The sequence below is a fragment of the Chanos chanos genome, chromosome 3 (assembly GCF_902362185.1).
Source record: "Chanos chanos chromosome 3, fChaCha1.1, whole genome shotgun sequence".
Lineage (NCBI taxonomy): Eukaryota > Metazoa > Chordata > Actinopteri > Gonorynchiformes > Chanidae > Chanos > Chanos chanos.
The window spans coordinates 526,561-547,500 of record NC_044497.1 but is presented as its reverse complement, the minus strand read 5'-3'; the positions used below and the strand labels follow the sequence as shown (position 1 = coordinate 547,500).

Genomic DNA, 20,940 nt, shown 5'->3' with positions numbered 1-20,940 from the left:
TCTGCTACCCTCTCTGAACCTGCCCTAAAGTGCTCAAAAATAAGTGCCCGCCAAAATAAGCCCGTTTACAGAAAAGAAACAAGGTGTTTACGACATTAACTAACACAAGACAGGCAGCGGCAACATATAATTCCATCACTAACCCCCACACATCGTAACAACACACACAGTACACACTATACACACACACACACACTACACACACACAAACACACACACACACTATACACAATACACACTACACACACACACACACACAATACACACTATACATACTATACACACACACACACACACACACACACTATACACAGACACACACACACACACACACACACACAATACACACACACAAACACACACACACACTCACACACTGAACTACTTCACATGGTACACACACGCACACGCACATGCACACACACACCACTTAGTTACCTGTGTAATGCTGAAATCGATCTCTTCCTGTGTGTGTGTGTTTGTGTGCATATATGTGTGTGTGTGTGTGTGTGTGTGTGTGTGTGTGTATGTGCGTGTGCGTGTGTATGTGTGTGTGTGTGTGTGTGTGTGTGTGTAGCTGGTATGAGAGAAGAGAACAGTGGAGGTTTCAGAAGACCAGGCAGACGTGGCTACTGCAGCACATGTTTGACTCACAGAAGGTACAGTCCTCTAGCAGGACCATTTTCCTCTGATCTTTACAGAAGTATTTACACGACTTATTACACTCTATGTATGTATACAGCCCAGAGCGTGTAACGTGTTTATGTGTCCTCAGATCAAAGCATAACATTCTCTCTCTCTTTTTCTCTGTCTGTCTGTCTGTCTGTCTCTCTTTCAGGTATCTGACACCCATTTTAGCATGTTGTTATTATACTTAGAGGGGCTGCGTGGTGCTGCCCGGGAAACCACCGTTCAGAAGGCGGAGTCTGTAGTCAGGCAGGGGGAGGAGTCAGATGAAGAGGAAGGTGGGGCTACAGAGGCCTGGAAAAGGACAAACAGAGCCAGAGAAATCATTCAGATGCTGTCCTGAGAGAACTGGGCATCTGTTGGTCCCTGCGACTCCCATCTTATATGTATATATGTACAACATATTACAGTTCTCTGACAGTAAAAATCTTCACTCTTCCAATCAAAAGTCTCCCTCTTGTGTTGTCTTTCATACTGGTTCACTCAAAAAAACCCAAAAAACATTCGTCTGACGTTAAAGATGCGCGTTTCTGTGTGTGTTGTGTGTGCTGGTGTTTATGTGTGTATATAAAAATATTTCTCCGAAATTGAATAGAAGAGAATAATTTTGGGAAAACAAAAGACTATGGGGTGTTAAAAACATACAGAAGCACTTTGCCCAAATGTTTTCCCCTTGTCGAACACTTTTTCATTTCCAAGACGAGACTAAAGATCAACTGAAAATGCCGTGAGGCGGTGCTGTCCAATCTTATCTCAAAACCCCGGGTTTTACCATCCATCGCCAGCCGGGGGAGCCATAGACTTCCGGGAGACGCATATTTTGCTTCCTCGATACCCTTCACGCGTGATCATTTCAGGACGTTGGTATATAATAATGGTTCAATGTATTTTGGAGCGAAATAAACTGTGAAACGGCGGGTTAACACAATGAGCAAATACGTCTTACCCGTCTCCTTCTTCGGGACTGTATTTGGCTGCGCGGCGCTACTGAAGTAAGCGACCGGCATGTTTGATCTGACCAATGACACATGAACAGGTTGTGTGGGTCACAGGTGAATTCTGTGTTCGTGTGATATTCTGTGACATATTTCTGCGCCACTCTATTTACGTTGTTTCGTGGTTCAAACACTGGCATTAATGTCATTTATAATGTCAGAACATCGGCAACAACAAACCGTCACCGCTCTGTGTCTACTGGGGGTACTCCCAGTACGTGGTTTAGTGACCACCCCGGCAAAGTTAACTCACAGTAAGTAGTGAACCTCTTAATTGAAGAGCCATATGGCTTTGTTTTGCTAACAGAATGAAGCCATAGGGCTCTTCTGTCATGGATAGGCTCCATTATCCCCCGCGGATAAGCGGCTTAGATAATGGGTGAGTGAGTGAGTGAGCGAGTTTACTATTTGCTCTGAGTTAACTAACTCTGAGTTTTCACTAAACCCGCTTTATGGAATGACCCTGCAGGAACCGAAAACCCAGAGTTTCAAATCTCCGGGTTCATCAACTCAGAGTTCAGGGTTAGGCTTAGAGTTTGTTAAACCTGCTTTCTGGAATACCATCCAGTACGACCAGCAACTCATTAACCAGCATGTTCCAGCAGCCAGTCAGCAGTGACTGTCGCTGTATGTCTCTGCGCCGGTTTGCTCTGATTGATTAATTGCTCTCATAGTTGTGATTGGACTGTGGTGTTGTGATTGAGCTGTGTTCTGATTGGACTGTGTTGTGATTTGGGCTGTGTTGTGATTGGGCTGTCTCGTTCTGATTGGGCTGTGTTGCTGTGATTTAGCTGTGTTCTGACTGGACTGGGTTGTTTTGATTGGGCTGTGTTGTTGTGATTTGGGCCGTGTTGTGATTTGGGCTGTATTATTTTGATTGGGCTGGCTCGTTCTGATTGGACTGTGTTGCTGTGTTGGGCTCATGCTCTAGCTGGTATAGCCCGATGGGTTGCAGGGTTGTGATAGGTTGATGGGTTGCAGGGTTGTGATAGGTTGATGGGTTGCAGGGTTGTGATAGGCCGATGGGTTGCAGGCTTGTGATAGGCCGATGGGTTGCAGGGTTGTGATAGGCCGATGGGTTGCAGGGTTGTGATAGGCCGATGGGTTGCAGGCTTGTGATAGGCCGATGGGTTGCAGGGTTCTGATAGGCCGATGGGTTGCAGGGTTGTGATAGGTTGATGGGTTGCAGGGTTGTGGGCAGTCATGCTGAAAATGGTTTGAACCTGTTCAAACTTTGACCTTTTTTTTTCCTATTTTCGTTTGGAGACAATAATATTGGATGAAAGCTGTGTTTTTCTCTCCTTAGGAATTACGCCTCAGGGGGCTCATGTCCGAGCAAGGCCAGTATTCCTGAGAAAACTGTGGTGATTACGGGAGCCAACACAGGCATTGGGAAGGAGACTGCACGAGAGCTGGCAAAGAGAGGTACATAAAACTCATTTAACCCAGAGTGTCTGAGTCCAGGATGGACCCGAGAGCTGTAAGAATCAGAACCGAAACCCAAACTCTCAGCCTACTGCACTCACTACAGCATTACAGCACCTGACCTACAGAACCACGGAGGTCTCTGTGTTTGTATCCACGGTGACGTGTGATTGTTGTCTGTTCTGACTGTTTACGCTGTAATCCTGTGCATGTGCTGATGGCGGCCTTCCCGTGGAAACCATCCTGGTCAGGCGGCAGGATTATTATGGGCTGTCGCGACATGGGGAAGTGTGAGGCAGCAGCGCGAGAAATCAGAGGGCAGACTCTGAACCCACATGTGTACGCCCAACAAATCGACCTCGCCTCAATCAGATCCATACGCAGCTTCGCCGAGAGAGTAAACCGGGGTGAGACACACACACACACACACACATACACACACACACACACATTGTATGATCACCACAATAAATGTTTCAGATGAAAGAGTCAGGGCGCCTAGTTTATTTGTGTGTTGTAGAGGAGAAGAGAGTGGATATCCTCGTTAATAACATGTCTGGGTCTGTGTGTGTGTATGTGTGTGTGTTCTAGAGGAGAGTGGATATCCTCGCTAATAGTGCGCGTGCGTGCGTGTGTGTGTGTGTGTATTATAGAGGAGAGTGAATATTCTCGTTAATAACTTCTGTGTGTGCGTGTGTGTGTGTGTATTATAGAGGAGAGTGAATATTCTCGTTAATAACTTCTGTGTGTGTGTGTGTGTGTGTGTGTGTTGTAGAGGAGAAGAGAGTGGATATCCTCATTAACAATGCTGGAGTGATGAGATGCCCTCCAGGGAAGACTGAGGATGGGTTTGACATGCAGTTTGGAGTCAATCATCTGGGTATCACTGCGCTCCTCCTCTCCCCTGCCCTCTCCTCCTCTCCCCTGCCCTCTCCTCCCCTCCCCTGCCCTCTCCTCCTCTCCCCTGCCCTCTCCTCCTCTCCCCTGCTCTCTCCTCCTTTACATCTCTCTCTCCAGGTGAAAAAAACTGCATTCATGTTTCCTCTCTCCCTCCTGCTTAGGTCATTTTCTTCTGACCAATTTGCTGCTGGACAAGCTGAAAAGCTCCGCCCCTAGCCGAGTGATTAACCTGTCATCTCTGGTGCACATGGTTGGAGAGATCGATTTTGGCGACTTGAACTGGGACAGGAAGAAATTTGACACGAAAAAGGCCTACTGTCAGAGTAAACTCGCCAACATCCTGTTCACTCGTGAACTGGCACGCAGACTGGAGGGTGAGAGAGAGAGACAGACACGCAGAGTGGAGAGAGTGAGAGAGAGAGACAGGCACGCAGAGTGGAGAGTGTTAGAGAGAGAAACAGGGACGCAGAGTGGAGAGAGTGAGAGAGAGAGACAGGCACGCAGAGTGGAGAGAGTGAGAGAGAGAGACAGGCACGCAGAGTGGAGAGTGAGAGAGAGAGAGAGAGAGAGAGAGACAGGCACGCAGAGTGGAGAGTGTTAAAGAGAGAGAGAGACAGGCACGCAGACTGGAGAGTGAGAGAGAGAGACACAGGCACGCAGAGTGGAGAGAGTGAGAGAGAGAGACAGGCACGCAGAGTGGAGAGTGTTAGAGAGAGAGACAGGCGCGCAGAGTGGAGAGTGTTAGAGAGAGACACAGGCACGCAGAGTGGAGAGTGTTAAAGAGAGAGAGAGACAGGCACGCAGAGTGGAGAGAGTGAGAGAGAGACACAGGCACGCAGAGTGGAGAGAGTGAGAGAGAGAGACAGGCACACAGAGTGGAGAGTGTGAGAGAGAGACACAGGCACGCAGAGTGGAGAGTGTGAGAGAGACACAGGCACGCAGAGTGGAGAGTGTGAGAGAGAGAGACAGGCACGCAGAGTGGAGGGTGTGAGAGAGAGACACAGGCACGCAGAGTGGAGAGTGTGAGAGAGAGAGCCAGGGGTGTTGGGGTGCTGTTAGATGTGCATCTACTTACTTATACCTCTGTGTGTGTGTTGGCACGTGTGTGTGTGTGTGTGTGTGTGTTGGCACATGTGTGTGTGTGTGTGTGTGTGTGTGTGTGTAGGTACAGGAGTCACGGTGAATGCTCTGCACCCTGGGGTTGTTGCGACAGACCTGGGACGACACACTGGTCTGCATCAGTCTCAGTTCTCCAGCACTATACTGGGTAAAGAATCCACCAGTCTGTTACTATACTGGCTAAAGAATCCACCAGTCTGTTACTATACTGGGTAAAGAATCCACCAGTCTGTTACTATACTGGGTAAAGAACCAACCAGTCTGTTACTATACTGGGTAAAGAACCAACCAGTCTGTTACTATACTGGGTAAAGAACCAACCAGTCTGTTACTATACTGGCTAAAGAATCCACCAGTCTGTCACTATACTGGCTAAAGAATCCACCAGTCTGTCACTATACTGGGTAAAGAATCCACCAGTCTGTTACTATACTGGGTAAAGAATCCACCAGTCTGTTACTATACTGGGTAAAGAATCCACCAGTCTGTCACTATACTGGGTAAAGAATCCACCAGTCTGTTACTATACTGGGTAAAGAATCCACCAGTCTGTCACTATACTGGGTAAAGAATCCACCAGTCTGTTACTATACTGGGTAAAGAATCCACCAGTCTGTTACTATACTGGGTAAAGAACCAACCAGTCTGTTACTATACTGGGTAAAGAACCAACCAGTCTGTTACTATACTGGGTAAAGAACCAACCAGTCTGTTACTATACTGGGTAAAGAACCAACCAGTCTGTTACTATACTGGCTAAAGAATCCACCAGTCTGTCACTATACTGGGTAAACAATCCACCAGTCTGTTACTATACTGGGTAAAGAATCCACCAGTCTGTTACTATACTGGGTAAAGAATCCACCAGTCTGTCACTATACTGGGTAAAGAATCCACCAGTCTGTCACTATACTGGCTAAAGAATCCACCAGTCTGTTACTATACTGGGTAAAGAATCCACCAGTCTGTTACTATACTGGCTAAAGAACCCACCAGTCTGTTACTATACTGGGTAAAGAATCCACCAGTCTGTTACTATACTGGGTAAAGAATCCACCAGTCTGTTACTATACTGGCTAAAGAACCCACCAGTCTGTTACTATACTGGGTAATAAGATCACAGCGGTGTGTCCTGCACAGACGTGTTTAACACGCTAGTGTAATGTGTGTGTGTAATGTGTGTGTATAATGTGTGGGTGTAATGTGTGTGTATAATGTGTGTGTGTAATGTGTGTGTATAATGTGTGTGTATAATGTGTGTGTGTGTACTGTGTGTGTATAATGTTAAATGAGTTTGTGTTTAACACGCTAGTGTAATGTGTGTGTAATGTGTGGATAATGTGTGTGTATAATGTATGTGCATAATGTGTGTGTAATGTGTGTGTATAATGTGTGTGTGTAATGTGTGTGTATAATGTATGTGCGTAATGTGTGTGTATAATGTGTGTGTTTAATGTGTGTGTATAATGTATGTATGTAGTGTGTGTGTATAATGTGTGTGTGTAATGTGTGTGTATAATGTATGTATGTAGTGTGTGTGTATAATGTGTGTGTGTAATGTGTGTGTATAATGTGTGTGTGTAATGTGTGTGTATAATGTGTGTGTATAATGTGTGTGTGTAATGTGTGTGTATAATGTATGTATGTAATGTGTGTGTATAATGTGTGTGTGTAATGTGTGTGTGTGTAATGTGTGTGTATAATGTGTGTGTGTAATGTGTGTGTGTGTAATGTGTGTGTATAATGTATGTGCGTAATGTGTGTGTAATGTGTGTGTATAATGTGTGTGTATAATGTATGTATGTAATGTGTGTGTATAATGTGTGTGTGTAATGTGTGTGTATAATGTGTGTGTATAATGTGTGTGTGTAATATGTGTGTGTATAATGTGTGTGTGTAATGTGTGTGTATAATGTGTGTGTATAATGTGTGTGTGTAATATGTGTGTGTATAATGTGTGTGTGTAATGTGTGTATATAATGTGTGTGTGTGTAATGTGTGTGTATAATGTTAAACGAGTTTGTGTTTAACACGCTAGTGTAATGTGTGTGCGTAATGTGTGTGGGTGTAATGTGTGTGTGTGTAATGTGTGTGTGCGTAATGTGTGTGTATAATGTGTGTGTGTAATGTGTGTGTGTAATGTGTGTGTATAATGTGTGTGTATGTTGACAGGGCCGTTGTTCTACCTCTTGGTGAAGTCTCCAGAATTAGGAGCCCAGCCCAGTGTGTATCTTTCGGTTGCTGAGGAACTGGAGGGCGTGTCTGGCCGTTACTATGACGTCATGACGGAGAAAGAGCCCGCCCCCCAGGCTCTGGATGACGAGGTCGCCGCCAAGCTGTGGGACGTGAGCGCGCGGTTGGTCGGCCTCGACGCGACCGCAGACGTCGCCATAGCAACGCCGACGCCACCAGAGAGCAAGCCAACCGCAGAGACTGTTACTGTGACAGCAGTACCTGTAGTAGCCAGCACGGTTCTGCCACAGAACCAGAAGGCAGAACCTGTTCTCTAAAGCATCACCAAGGAGACTGCCATCTGCCTGTTTGGACTACAGCCCTGTAAATATCACATGCGCTTAGACCTGACTGCCTGAAAAGTGTGTGTGTGTGTGTGCTTTTTTGTCAAGTAACAAGAGGGTAAATTAAATGACTATAACTAGGAATTATTTAAGTTGATTTTTCTGCCCATACTCACATACACGCCACGTAGTAGCAACAAGATCAAGAAACAGCAGTTTAAAAAGCTGTGTAAGAAAGACACTGACATTTTTGTGTTTGATAATTGTGCTGAATGCCTATGAGTCTGTTTTTGCCGTAATGAGTGACTTGTGCTCCTGAAACGCTCCAGACGGACTGAAAAAAACTACTTGCTTGTGTTTAAATAGAACAGTGCCCTCTAGTGGCACCTTTGTCGAACATCGTTAACAAGGCGTTGAATAACACATGTTTTTAAAGAGTGATATGCTGTTTCCTCAGTGTTTCAAAGCAGCTGATTACACGACGACTGTAAAGTTTGAAGTAGATTGATAATGTATCAAAAACACACCGTAGCTTTAACTTAAACACAAACAGTACTAGGAGGCCTGGGGGTATTCCAGAAAGCGGGTTGAGTGAAGACTCAGAGTTGGTTACCTCAGAACAAGTATTAACCCTAATAGATGAGCCCTGTGGCCTCATTCTCTCAGCAAAACAAAGCCGTAGGGCTCTTCTATTAGGAGGTTTACTACTTGCTCTAAATTAACCTACTCCGAGTTTCCACTCAACCCACTTTCTGGAATACTCCCCTGGTTACGCATAGGTCCATGCATTTCTCTCCGCACTGATGTCAAAGATGTCTTATGGCTAAACCCGTGCTTATTAAGACGTTACTTTGTTGCATTTGAAGGAATTTCAGCACCATTAAGAAAAGTACTTTTAATAAACTTTTCACTGTTGCGCGGTGTTGCTCACACAGGTTAAATACAGTTCCCACAATGCTATGCGCGTTTGACGTAACATGCAGTTCGTCCCGAAGAGGTGCAGAAGTGGACGCTGTGTAAAGTACCGTCCAAAGTTTGTCAGCCTGATAAGTCGCTCACACAGTCGCGTCGCAGCTCTACGCTTCTGCTTCAGGAACTAAGCCATCAAGGTAAACCATTGCATTTTGAGAAATTCCGGCAGTTTAGGTAACCTTAATGTGGTGATTTTTTTGTCAGTTCGGTCACCATTTATAAAACGGCAGACGGTGATTGATGCTTTGATTTGTGCCATTAAGTCTGAAAACAGCACCCAGGAAAGCGTGAGGATGGCGGAGGAACCGCAGCGGGTCGGAGGGTTACCGGAGGACGTGCAAACAGACGACTGCATGTCCTCATACACGCATATCTTCAGCCCTGAGCTTCTGAAGTTAGTGTCACACACAGTTCTTTAGAGTTTTAAGAAAACCTGAAAGAATAGGTTATTACAGAGTTTAATATGATCCTATATTGATTACGCAACGCAGAATACAGAGACAGCTAGAATTACAAACACCCGTGCAGTTAATATAGTGCGTGTCTGTGCGTTTCCAGGGACCAGGTCGCCTTCATAACAGGTGGTGGATCTGGAATAGGGTTCCGAATTGCTGAAGTGCTGATGAGGTAAGTTTACACAAACAGACTTTGACCCAAAGTATTGCAGTGACCTTTCATTGGCCATGACCCGCGACCATCTTTATCTCATCGCTCTGTCTCTCTCAGGCATGGTTGTGACACCGTCATTGCCAGCAGAAATCTGAATAAACTGACTGAGGTTGGGACAGCTCTCTCTCTCGTTCTCAAACACTTCACTTTCTTCTATCTCTCTGTACTTACACTTTTTGTTTGTGCGTGTGTGTGTGCGTGCATGGGTTCCTATATGTGCGTGTAAATGGATGTGTATGTCTGTTTCCTGTGTTGGTTGGTGTGACATTTGGTTGTCCAGGCGGCTAAGAAGCTGACGGATGCCACAGGTCGTTGCTGTTTGCCCCTGGCCATGGACGTGCGTCAGCCAGAGACCATAACCACAGCAGTGGAAGAAACCCTGAAGGCTTTCGGACGCATCGATGTCCTTATCAACAGTATGTCAGGGTGAAAGGTCAAATCCAGCCCAGAATTTTATCAGCTTAGTTCCAGTATAAGATTTCAAAGGTTAGAAAATGTGACTTGTCTGAGGGATTTTTGTCCACATACTGCAAAAGACCCTGTTTTTATCCAATCACACAAAACGGGGCTGTTTGTAAACAAATTACGGTTTATGTCAGAGCAAGTTCCCCCTACTAATCTGACACGAGAGAGAACGTGAGAGCCCATACAGCGATTTACGAGACAAGGAAAGAGCCCAAAAACAATTTACACAAATAAACAGACTACTCTCCTTCACTGTTACGCCTGGTCCTGAGACATTATTTGTCTCAAACGGTGAAAAACTGTCCCCTTGGTTTGGACCCTGTCTCTGTGCAGATGCTGCGGGAAACTTCCTGTGTCCTGCGTCCGCTCTGTCCTTCAACGCGTTCAGGACTGTTTTAGAGATCGACACCATGGGCACTTTCAACACCAGCAAAGTGGTTTATGAGAAATGGTTTAAGGTACAACACACCTACAGGAAGTGGTTGTGTGTAATTGGTAAGGCTGATTTCTGGTTGTCTCTGATTGGTTCTTTGTGTTTGATGGGCAGGATCATGGTGGGTCCATTGTGAATATTTCTGCCACTCTTGGCTACCGTGGTCAAGCACTCCAGGTGCATGCTGGGTCTGCCAAAGCTGCCAATGGTGAGAGTGAACATGTGTGTGAGGTAAAAGATCAGTGTTGCGTATGGTATGTCTATATCATTGTGTATGTGTGTGTGTGTGTAGATGCAATGACCAAGCACTTGGCAGTGGAGTGGGGTCCCAGTGGCGTGCGGGTAAACACACTGGCACCAGGACCCATCTCTGGGACGGAGGGTTACCGTAGACTGGGTAAGGCTGTATGCGTGTTACCAGCATTTTTAACAGTGGTTTGCTGACCTGGTCTTCAGACAAACACCATACCCTCTGTCTCCCTCAGGCGGACCTCAGTCAGAAAGTGCCGGAGCGTTCCGCGGTATTCCGTTGCAGAGGGCGGGAAATAAGACTGAGATGGCGCATGGCGTTCTCTTCCTGGCCAGCCGTGCCTCCTCTTACATCACCGGCACGGTATTGGTCGCTGATGGAGGGGCGTGGCTGACGTCACCCAATGACGTGGAACGACTGCTGGGTATACTCTCTTCTCGTTCTGCTAAACTCTGACAGACAGAGACAGCACTGCACAGGTGTGTGTGTGTGTGTGTGTGTGTTTGGCAGTGTGAAAAAGAGTTGGCTAGAATGTGTGTAACGTCTGTGGACGTGTGAGAGCCGGTGTTTGTAGGCTGTTCTGTAATGCATAAGTGCACTGCAGGTCCACATCTCTGAGAAATCAGCTAAGCACCAATCAGTTCATTAATCAGGAAATCTTTTGATTGATTAACTTCAAACACTTGTGTGGCGCTGGGGGGTGTTCCAGAGAGCGGGTTTAGTGAAAACTCAGAGCAAGTAGTAAATCTCCTAATAGAAGAGCCCTAAGGCCAGAGGTGGGTCGTAACGTGTTACGTTTACCCCGTTACATGTACTTAATTAACCTTTTCCAGTAAACTGTACTTACAGGAGTAGTTTTAATGCATAATACTTTCCACTCTTACTCGAGTACATTCACGATTTAAAAAATGTGCTTATATTCCGTTACATTAGACTACACACTTCTCGCTACTTTCATTTATTAAATTATTTTTACTCTTGCACAGCTCCTACAACATTGACTGCTTTGATACACGTTTATGAGACAATCAGCAGTACTTACACGCAATGTTAACACAGTAGCATTATGAGCTAGAGAGGGAGCGCGGAGGGAGCTAGCATCAGCTGACTGAGCTTCATGAATCAGAGAAGACTGTCGCTACAGCGCTCGTTTCAGCGGCGGAGAAGAGATTTCGGACGTTGCACCAAACGTTCAGTGTGCTCTCTACCTGCATCCTCTGGTCTCTGTCTCTTGTGACGGAGTAGTAGCAACATTCTCCGTTTCATATTCTAACATCCCCAAATAAAAAACAGCACAGAGACCTTCTTAGCTTTATGTTATGAAATAAACTCAAAAAACACTGTTAGTCACAACCACCCCTTGGTTATGGAGCATAGGGGCTCAGAAATCTTAGGTATCTGAGTCACTGAGAGACTGAGAGACTGAGAGACAAGGTAAAGCCAACTTTAGACGAGTTTATAATCACAGGTGGACAGTAGAAACGGTATAGAAAGTACTCCGGTATGAATCTGCCCTACGGTATGGATTTTGACTACACCGTGCTGACTGGTAGAGCCTTCACAGATCTCAAGTGGCAATGACGTAATTACACCAGGAATGCACTAAACCTGAGGTCGCTAACAGGCGGACCGTGGTACAGGTCCAGACCCAGACGCTGTCCTATCCGGACCCGGATCTATAACCGATAAATTATTGGGAATTATTCAATTTTGACGGAGCGTTTCTATTTAACTGACGCAGCTTTTCTAGCCTTTACGACAAGCAGCCCAGGAAACTCACAGACCAATTGCATGCGTTGTAAATCATTTCACAAAATGCTAAGCAGCCAATCAAATCTATGCATTCTGATAAGCATGGTGACTCGAGTCAGTGAGTGAGATACACAAGCACACGGGAGAAGTGAGAGGATGAACATGGTCAGAGAAATAAGTGAGTCAGAGAAAAGCCATTTCACATGGAGTGCTCTAAAGACAGAAAAGTAGACAGTGAAAACAGAGCTTTTAATCAACAATGGACAGACTCTTACACGTTCATTCTTCCCACGGGCAGTTCAAAACCAGTTTGTCTCATATGTTCTGAGACCGCGGCGGTTATTAAAAGCAGCAATGTGAAGCGCCACTATGAAACAAATCGTTTGAGCAAACGTACCCACTCAAATCCGAACTGAAGGCATGCACAGAAAATAAACTGTCTTAGAACCCAATATGATCGATTCACTGCCCAACAACATGCTAACGAATGTTCCTTTAAAGTTGCTTCGATTCTGGGTCAACATAAAAAAAAAACATTTACTGACGGAGGGGTTGTCAAGGAGAGGACAGTAATGGCTGCCATGCAGTTACCATACCAGTGCTTTACCCCTTCATAAGCATTTATACTGAAATTTTAAGAAAAGCGAATATACCGTGATATATACCGTTACCGCCCATGCTTCAAATTATACCGTGATATAAATTTTAGGGCCTATTTGTAATGAATTTCTAATGCACTGCTCATATTTCAGCAGTGTATCCAGGCACACAATTTTACTGAGCATATAGGATAGAATGGCTCTGCTATTTGAGGCTTGTCTTTGTGGTGACTGGAGCTCAACAGTTGCCTTCCTCAGTGATTCTTTAAGACAGGATCAGTATTCACCCTCTCAAACAAACACACACCCCACACCACACCACACACAGACACACCCAAATGGACAGACATGAATAAAGACCAGGACTGTGTTAAGTTTTAAGAGATTAAACAGTGTTGTGACTCTGGTATTGGTTTCAAAAGATTTGTGTGAAGGAAAAATGGAAGAACTGTTATTACCATTAAGCTAGATTTATGAAAGTATTGTGTGGCAAAATTATCTTAATTTATGTTATTTGGTGTGTATGTGTGTGATATATATATACATACATATATACACACAGAGACACACACACACACACACACACACACACATATATATATATATATATATATATATCCATCCATCCATCCATTTTCTCCCGCTTATCCGGGACCGGGTCGCGGTGGCAGCAGGCTGAGGAGGGTCGCCCAGACATCCCTTTCCCCGGCTACATCCACCAGCTCCTCCTGGGGGATCCCAAGGCGTTCCCAGGCCAGCCGAGATATATATTTCTCCCAACGTGTCCTGGGTCTTCCCCGGGGTCTCCTCCCAGTTGGTCGCGCCCGGAACACCTCCATAGGGAGGCGCCCAGGAGGCATCCTGACGAGATGCCCGAACCACCTCAACTGACTCCTTTCAATGCGGAGGAGCAGCGGCTCTACTCCAAGCTCCTCCCGGGTGTCTGAGCTCCTCACCCTATCCCTAAGGGTGCGCCCAGCCACCCTGCGGAGGAAGCTCATTTCCGCCGCTTGTATCCGCGATCTCATTCTTTCGGTCACTACCCAGAGTTCGTGACCATAGGTGAGGGTTGGAACAAAGATCGACTGGTAAATTGAGAGCCTTGCCTTCTGACTCAGCTCCTTCTTCACCACGACGGTCCGGTACAACGACCGCATGACTGCCGCCGCCGCCCCGATCCGTCTGTCGATCTCCCGCTCCATTTTACCCTCACTCGTGAACAAGACCCCAAGATACTTGAACTCCTCCACCTGAGGCAGGAACTCAGTCCCAACTCGGAGGGGGCAAGCCACCTTTTTCCGGCATAGGACCATGGCCTCGGACTTGGAGGTGCTGATCCTCATCCCGACCGCTTCACACTCGGCTGCAAACCGCCCCAATGTGTGCTGGAGGTCACAGTTTGATGAGGCCAACAGAACCACATCATCTGCAAAAAGCAGAGATGCAATCCTAAGGCCACCGTACTGGACACCCTCCTCACCCCGACTGCGCCTTGAGATCCTGTCCATGAAAATTAAGAACAAGATCGGAGACAAGGTACAGCCCTGGCGGAGTCCAACACTCACCGGGAATGAGCTTGACTTTGTGCCGAGAATACGGACACAGCTCTCACTGCGGCTGTACAGGGACCGAATGGCTCGCAGCAGCGAACCCGGCACCCCATACTCCCGCAGTACCCCCCACAGGACACCCCGGGGGACACGATCGTAAGCCTTCTCCAGGTCCACAAAACACATGTAGACTGGATTGGCAAATTCCCATGATCCCTCCAGTATCCGTGCGAGGGTGAACAGCTGGTCCGTTGTTCCACGGCCAGGACGGAATCCACATTGTTCCTCCTGTATCCGAGGTTCGACAATCGGCCGCAGTCTCCTTTCCAATACCCTAGAGTAGGCTTTCCCAGGGAGGCTGAGTAGTGTGATACCCCGATAGTTGGAGCACACTCTCCGGTCCCCTTTTTTAAAAATGGGGACCACCACCCCCGTCTGCCACTCCACAGGCACTGTCCCTGACTCCCACGCGACGTTGAAGAGGCGTGTCAGCCATGACAGCCCAACAACATCCAAAGCCTTCAGCATTTCAGGGCGGATCTCATCCACCCCTGGCGCCTTGCCACTGTGGAGTTTTCTAACTGCCTCAGTGACCTCTGCCAGAGAGATGGGTGACGACCCTCCTGATTCTTCTGGCCCTGCCTCCTCTATGGAGGGCGTGTCAGTCGGATTTAGGAGCTCCTCAAAGTGTTCCTTCCACCGTCCGACCACATCCTCAGTTGAGGTCAGGACCTCCCCGTCCCTGCTGAGAACAGCCTGGACGAGGCCCTGCCTGCCCTTCCTGAGTCGCCTGACGGTTTGCCAGAACCTCTTTGAGGCCAACCGAAAGTCCTTTTCCATGGCCTCCCCAAACTCCTCCCATACCCGAGTTTTTGCTTCCATGACAGCCGTTGCTGCTGCCCTTTTGGCATGCCGGTACCCCTCAGCCAATTCCGGAGTCCCCCGTGCTAGCCAAGCCCGGAAGGCCTCCTTCTTCAGCCTGACGGCCTCCCTCACCGGTGGCGTCCACCACCGGGTCCTTGGGTTGCCGCCACGACAGGCACCAACGACCGTCTGGCCACAGCTCAATGCTGCCGCTTCAACAATGGAGGCTCTGAACAGGGTCCATTCAGACTCCATGTCCCCAGCCTCCCTCGGGATCAGGGAGAAGCTCCGCCGGAGGTGTGAGTTGAAGATCTTCCGCACAGGGTCCTCAGCCAGCCGTTCCCAGTTCACCCTCACTATGCGCTTGGGTTTACCAGGTCTGTCTGGCAGCCTCCCCCGCCATCTGATCCAACTCACCACCAGGTGGTGATCAGTTGACAGCTCTGCCCCTCTCTTCACCCGAGTGTCCAGCACATACGGCCGCAGGTCTGATGAGACAACTACAAAGTCGATCATCGACCGTTGGCCTAAGGAGCTCTGGTACCAGGTACACTTATGAGCTACCTTATGCTCGAACATGGTGTTTGTTATGGACAATCCATGACTCGCACAGATATATATATATATATATATATATATATATATATAATTAGGAATATGATATATGATTTAGTACTTGAATGAGCAGATTTTATTTGTGTCTAGTAGACAAGCACTTTAAATGTTTATTCTGATACATTTTAATGTAATACACTATAGATGTAATAAATTGTCATATGAAGTTACTGTTACTCACTACTTGAGTAGTCATTTTATGAGACTCTTTTTTACTCAAGTCGTTATTTTGATGAGTCCTTTTACTTCTACTTGAGTCACTATCATTATAAAGTAACAATACTTTTACTGGCACAGTTTTTGCTTACTCTACCCACCTCAACCTATAGCTTTGTTTTGCTAAGAGAATGAAGTCATAGGGCTCTTCTATTAGGAGGTTTACTACTTTCTCTGAGTTAACGAACTCTGAGTTTTCACTAAACCTGCCTTCTGGAATACCCCACTGTTGTCTTAATCTCTAACACTGCTACTAGGATCAACTCACCCACTTAACAGAATGTCTTACTGGCTTCACCTGTAATCTAGCATAGGTCAGCTGTAATCTAGCATCGGTCAGCTGTAATCTAGCATAGGTCAGGCTGACTCAGAGCTATTTGGACCAAGAACTGTTCACTGCTCTGATGGTCCAGCCAGTTCTAACAGTTTCTTATGAAACAGCTAGCATGTAGTGCCATGCTGTGTAGAGCAATTGGAAAGACCAGCTAATGTTAGCTGTGTTTTGGAAGAAGCTAGTAATAACTGCTTTAGGCACCTGGTAACTTTCTCTACCTTTTAACTTATTAGTTATTTTCGCTCTTAATGGGTGCAAAGTTTAAAATTAGGATTAAGATTAATTATAAGATATAATATAAAAACCTTATTTGATACTTTAGCCTCTTGGACATGACCAACATATGTAAAGCTACATTTCAAAATTTCAATTTTATGTTCCAATGTAAACAGCAGAGGTATTTTGAGATGTGTGGAGTAGGGAGGGGTATCGTTAGGATTTTATCGATACCGATACTCATCGATACTCTTATTAATACTACTCTCCATAATTTGGTGCAAAAAATAAAGATATGACATGAAAAGATGTGAAAAGATTCAACAGTTATTGTATTATTACTTTTTTGCAGAAATAACAAGTTCAGTTGTTTCTCGAATATATAATGAGGGAGGAGCAATTGCTACAAATTTCTGGTCAACAAATGTCTGGTGGTGATGTGCCTTAATGCTGCCTCTCTACCAGAAGCTAAACTTAAACAATATTATAAATTACCAAAAAGTGACGAAGCCATGGCTGCTGCTTGACTGACGTTGTCTGTGGGATTATTTAGGAACATAAATTAGAGAGCACTTAAAACCGATGCTAACTGTGTCCTGATTTAATAACTACAGACTTATCTCTATAACGATAACGAGTGTTATGAGGACGAGACACTCATTTTGTCAGGCCCACGGTTGGACACATGCTCATGCACTAACAGGGCTTGAAATCTCAAACGCAGAGCCAACATGCTAATAAATTACTTTCGACCATACTTGCATTGGTACTTGAATAACGATTCTTTGCCATTAGAATTCTCCGTTACTCATTTGATTAAATTATGATGAAACGACTTGATATCACACAAACACAAACAGCATACTGTACAAGTGCAGCTAAAAATATTCCAATTATACCTTTCTTTCATCATTAAGCATTAAATCAGTTTATTACATAATTGAATGAGGAAAACCGTTCCAACCTGCTCCTCAGAGTGCGCACAGACTGACGCTGTTTGAAAGGAGTATGCGCCTTAATTAAAGATGCACCACGTGTCAGCCAATGACATTCATCGTCAAACCTGACGATGGCACAATGAAAAGTACTGAATAATATAAACGTTTATGTGCAAAGCACTAACTATAAAAGCCTCTCCTTCCCGGTGCTCCGAAAAGTATTCACCCCAAAGCATGGCTTCTGTGACCGTTAGAGGACACTATAGTGGCATCGATTTGCAGTGTGTGAAAACCAGAGAGGGGATTAATTAATGTATCTGAAATATGAAAGCGTGAGAATAATAAAAATTGTCGAGAAAAATGTAACTGAGTGGGTTACACGACATCGGTTCTATGGTGGCTTTTTGAATTTATTTTCATACATGCCTTTATGGTGCAAATCCACGGTTAAACACATGTTTCTATCTTTCAGTGAGCACACATAAGGGTTTAATAATGCCAGAGAAAAAAAAATGTAAGAACGGATACCCTTTATATTGTCTTATTATGTCAGAACAGACAGGTGATTCGAAGATTTTGTGTCTACATAAGGAAATTGCGCTCCACTTTGCCGTGCTGTGGGGCTATGTAAATGCGCACGTGTGTGTGTGTGCGTGTGTGTGTGTTTGTGTGTGTGTGCTAATGAATTTATCTCCCTGTCTTTCAGGCTTCTGGACAGCAGAGAAGAGGAGAGACAAGTAGTGTGATGTGAAAGAGAGGAAGGTGGTGTCTGATAAATGACACATGTCTGTCAGATTGTTGTTGGCTACCACAGACAGATGAAGAGGACCCAGAGCCACACATTCACAGAGACCAGCCTCTCTGCTTTAGACTACTGTATCTCCTTTTGCTCTTACCGACTCCATGAGACATCTGAGGAAGAGGAGGAGGAGGAGACTGTCTGTATGTGTAAAAGCAAATATCATTCCTGCCTGACTTTATATCACTCCATTTCATCGGAAACAATCTTTTTGATTTGGACTGTATCGATACCCTGTTTTCTAAAACAAATTCTCATGATTCTGATAATAAATAAATTTCCTACCACAAGTAGTCTAAGAATAAAATGAATGTCCTTATTAAAAAAAAATAAACCCAAAATGCAAAAAACCCTGTTTGACCAGTCTTTGGCCCCAGTGACTGTTTCAGGGTTGCTCAGAAATCATCACCCATTTCTTGTGGAGAGACAAACTTTGCAGCTCCCTCTCAAGCTAATAAGCCTGAACTTGGCTTTACCCAGAACATTCCAGTAAAACCCAAAGATATGCTATGTTGGGTTGAGGTTGGAGGTTCTGTGCCAGTGACTTCCACATTTCCCACAGAGGTTTGGTGTGTAGAATGCCTCACCCTTCATAGCATGCACAGCTGAAATATGATGCCGAGATGAAAATGGGGAAGGGGGCACAAGGCAAAAAAAAGAAAAAAGAAAAGAAAAAGCTGCAATCACCACAGAAGAATAAAACACGAGATGATTCAGTGTCACTCATGCTGTGCCTGTTTAACACCTGTAAGACACAGGAGGTCGGCAGAGTTGTGTGGGGCTTCACTCACAGGAATGATTCATTGATAAATAGTCTTAATTTTTCTTTAGCAGTTCAGAAGGCAGTTCTGGCCTGATGATCTGCTCTGGAAATTAGGCCAGTGGATACATCATATAATGAATTACATCAAAATTCGGATATTTTAATATTTGGCCAGTGCAACTATGGCTAATATAGTGCATTCCGACTGAGTCAATATCTGGTTATACTATAACAAGGCCTTCCGTTATTAAATAGATTACAGTCACGAAATATCGTTCAATGAAGCCCTCATTCAATATGACAACCACAGATTCCATCTTCGCCAATAAGAGACAGTAACCCTCTATGTTTTCCAAATATCCCAGTAATGATCTGATCATTGAGCGGATCTTGACGCCTGTGGTTTGTGATTTCGGCAGACTGCGGCGTCCTAGTTGCGCTTGCGTGCTGGTTTGACGTCGGTGTGTGTGTCAGTTTGTGTATGCATCGATGATTGTATGCGGCGGTGGATGGTACAGGTTTTCCCTCTGCTGCTGATGCGAGCTTCTGAAATCTGCCAATAAACATCAGCGTTTGTCTGGAATACAAAGCTGCTTAAACATCTGGACTTAATCGGCAAATAACCGTTTCTTATCCTCTCAACCTTCGTGAAGGGATTATAGATTAAAAAGCGAGTCCCAACGGTTTATTTCATCAAGCTAAACCAAAAGCTAACTAGCACAGGTGGATGGATGAGTCGTAGAATTCCTCTTGGATTTCGGCCTTGGAATATTGAGGGGGAAAACAACGAAGGAACAGGTTGAGAATCAGAGGAGTTTCTGGGCAGTGACAATGAAATGTTTATACATGTATTGACAGGGGAGACGGAGCATTCGTAATATTCCTTGTTTTCTCGTTGGAAAAGGCAAAGAAGGGATGAGCGGGTGGGCCGGGACATGAGCTAGCTGGTAGGCTTTCCTTGGCGTTGAGGGAGAGATGCTGCTGCTAGCTAGTTAGCCGTATGCCGAATGTTAATACAGCCGCTAATCCTAGGCTGTATTACCCCACACACAATCTGTCGCTCAAAGACATAGCTAATAACTATCGGAAAGAAGGCTACTTAAACATTATCTGCCAGGGTGTGTGTAATAGCGAAGCAGACAGTTTTTCCAAGGGGAAATATTGCTGTTTTCAGGCTGTTAATGACATAACTGTAGTACAAGGGAAGCAGCTAACGGTAGCTCGACCGAGGGTGACTGAATAGGTGAGTTTACAGAGCTAGCGTGATGACTGACTACAGATTTGCCATGTCGCCAGCATCAAGCATAATATCCTGAATTTATCAAATCATTTCTGTCTTATTGTATAGAGGATATGCGGTACCACGTTAGATTCTCACCCCGAGAGCACTTCAACTATCTTTTTTTGGTGTGTGGAATATAATCTAGGTATTTGTTTTATGGTCGTGCATAGCAACCGTCTTTTGCGGCTCCAGTCAAAGGTTACACTAGCATGACTCGAATTGTCTATATTAGTTTGTACCTTTACATTTGGTGATTTCAAGTAGTCTGCGCTTTGCAGTCTTGTCATTACTGTTAATGACTGGTTTAATTTAATGTATACTTTCAACTTCAGTAGGCTGTCACTGACGAGTTAAGCACTAGCTGAAGGGTTCGGGTTTATACAGGAATCACGTTATATTTATGTAAACGTGAGGAGAACGGGCTATTTTCACGTAGCCTAGTTATTTGAGACGCGTAAATGTTCTAAAAAATAATGTCCATGTTACAGAATTTAGAAAAAAATCCGACGTTTTAATAGAAGACCGTCTCTTTCTAATTTGTGTGTTAATTCTATTTATTGATAATAGGATTTTGTTTAGGA

The 20,940-nt window shown here is 45.2% G+C and overlaps 3 protein-coding genes across 4 annotated transcripts in view; all 3 read left to right on the top strand.

Moving 5' to 3' along the window:
* chlsn (cholesin) overlaps positions 1 to 1,103 on the top strand; it is an 8,974-nt gene extending 7,871 nt beyond the window's left edge. Inside the window, exons 5-6 of the mRNA XM_030770293.1 lie at positions 578 to 659; positions 839 to 1,103. Of these exons, the coding sequence (XP_030626153.1) occupies positions 578 to 659; positions 839 to 1,030 (274 nt within the window). The 3' untranslated portion in view covers positions 1,031 to 1,103. The remainder of the gene's footprint in view (positions 1 to 577; positions 660 to 838) is intronic.
* A 412-nt stretch (positions 1,104 to 1,515) lies between these two features.
* Positions 1,516 to 7,786, top strand: LOC115806647 (retinol dehydrogenase 13). Its single transcript, XM_030767486.1, has 7 exons — positions 1,516 to 1,679; positions 2,989 to 3,107; positions 3,359 to 3,514; positions 3,883 to 3,987; positions 4,169 to 4,381; positions 5,173 to 5,274; positions 7,299 to 7,786. Exons 1-7 carry the CDS (start codon positions 1,615 to 1,617, stop codon positions 7,634 to 7,636), a joined length of 1,098 nt encoding a protein of 365 aa, XP_030623346.1. The 5' UTR covers positions 1,516 to 1,614; the 3' UTR covers positions 7,637 to 7,786.
* An 861-nt stretch (positions 7,787 to 8,647) lies between these two features.
* Positions 8,648 to 18,610, top strand: decr2 (2,4-dienoyl CoA reductase 2, peroxisomal). Of its 2 annotated transcripts, none has more exons than XM_030767487.1 (10): positions 8,648 to 8,751; positions 8,878 to 9,008; positions 9,173 to 9,241; positions 9,341 to 9,392; positions 9,564 to 9,699; positions 10,082 to 10,206; positions 10,296 to 10,389; positions 10,474 to 10,578; positions 10,667 to 10,855; positions 18,222 to 18,610. In XM_030767487.1, exons 2-10 carry the CDS (start codon positions 8,908 to 8,910, stop codon positions 18,254 to 18,256), a joined length of 906 nt encoding a protein of 301 aa, XP_030623347.1. In that variant the 5' UTR covers positions 8,648 to 8,751; positions 8,878 to 8,907; the 3' UTR covers positions 18,257 to 18,610. The 2 variants fall into 2 exon arrangements, with proteins under 2 accessions (XP_030623347.1, XP_030623349.1); XM_030767489.1 differs by having other exon boundaries at positions 10,667 to 10,910.
* Positions 18,611 to 20,940: the final 2,330 nt, after the last annotated feature.

What these genes read in the sequence shown, in the direction of transcription:
- LOC115806647 (XM_030767486.1), top strand. Translation starts at nt 1,615, where the DNA reads ATGAGCAAATACGTCTTACCCGTCTCCTTCTTCGGGACTGTATTTGGC. An exon ending in CGCCGAGAGAGTAAACCGGG is followed by an intron (nt 3,515 to 3,882) that starts GTGAGACACACA and finishes TGTGTGTTGTAG; the next exon opens with AGGAGAAGAGAGTGGATATC. An exon ending in GTTTGGAGTCAATCATCTGG is followed by an intron (nt 3,988 to 4,168) that starts GTATCACTGCGC and finishes CCTCCTGCTTAG; the next exon opens with GTCATTTTCTTCTGACCAAT.
- decr2 (XM_030767487.1), top strand. Translation starts at nt 8,908, where the DNA reads ATGGCGGAGGAACCGCAGCGGGTCGGAGGGTTACCGGAGGACGTGCAA. An exon ending in ATTGCTGAAGTGCTGATGAG is followed by an intron (nt 9,242 to 9,340) that starts GTAAGTTTACAC and finishes TGTCTCTCTCAG; the next exon opens with GCATGGTTGTGACACCGTCA. An exon ending in GGAGGGTTACCGTAGACTGG is followed by an intron (nt 10,579 to 10,666) that starts GTAAGGCTGTAT and finishes TGTCTCCCTCAG; the next exon opens with GCGGACCTCAGTCAGAAAGT.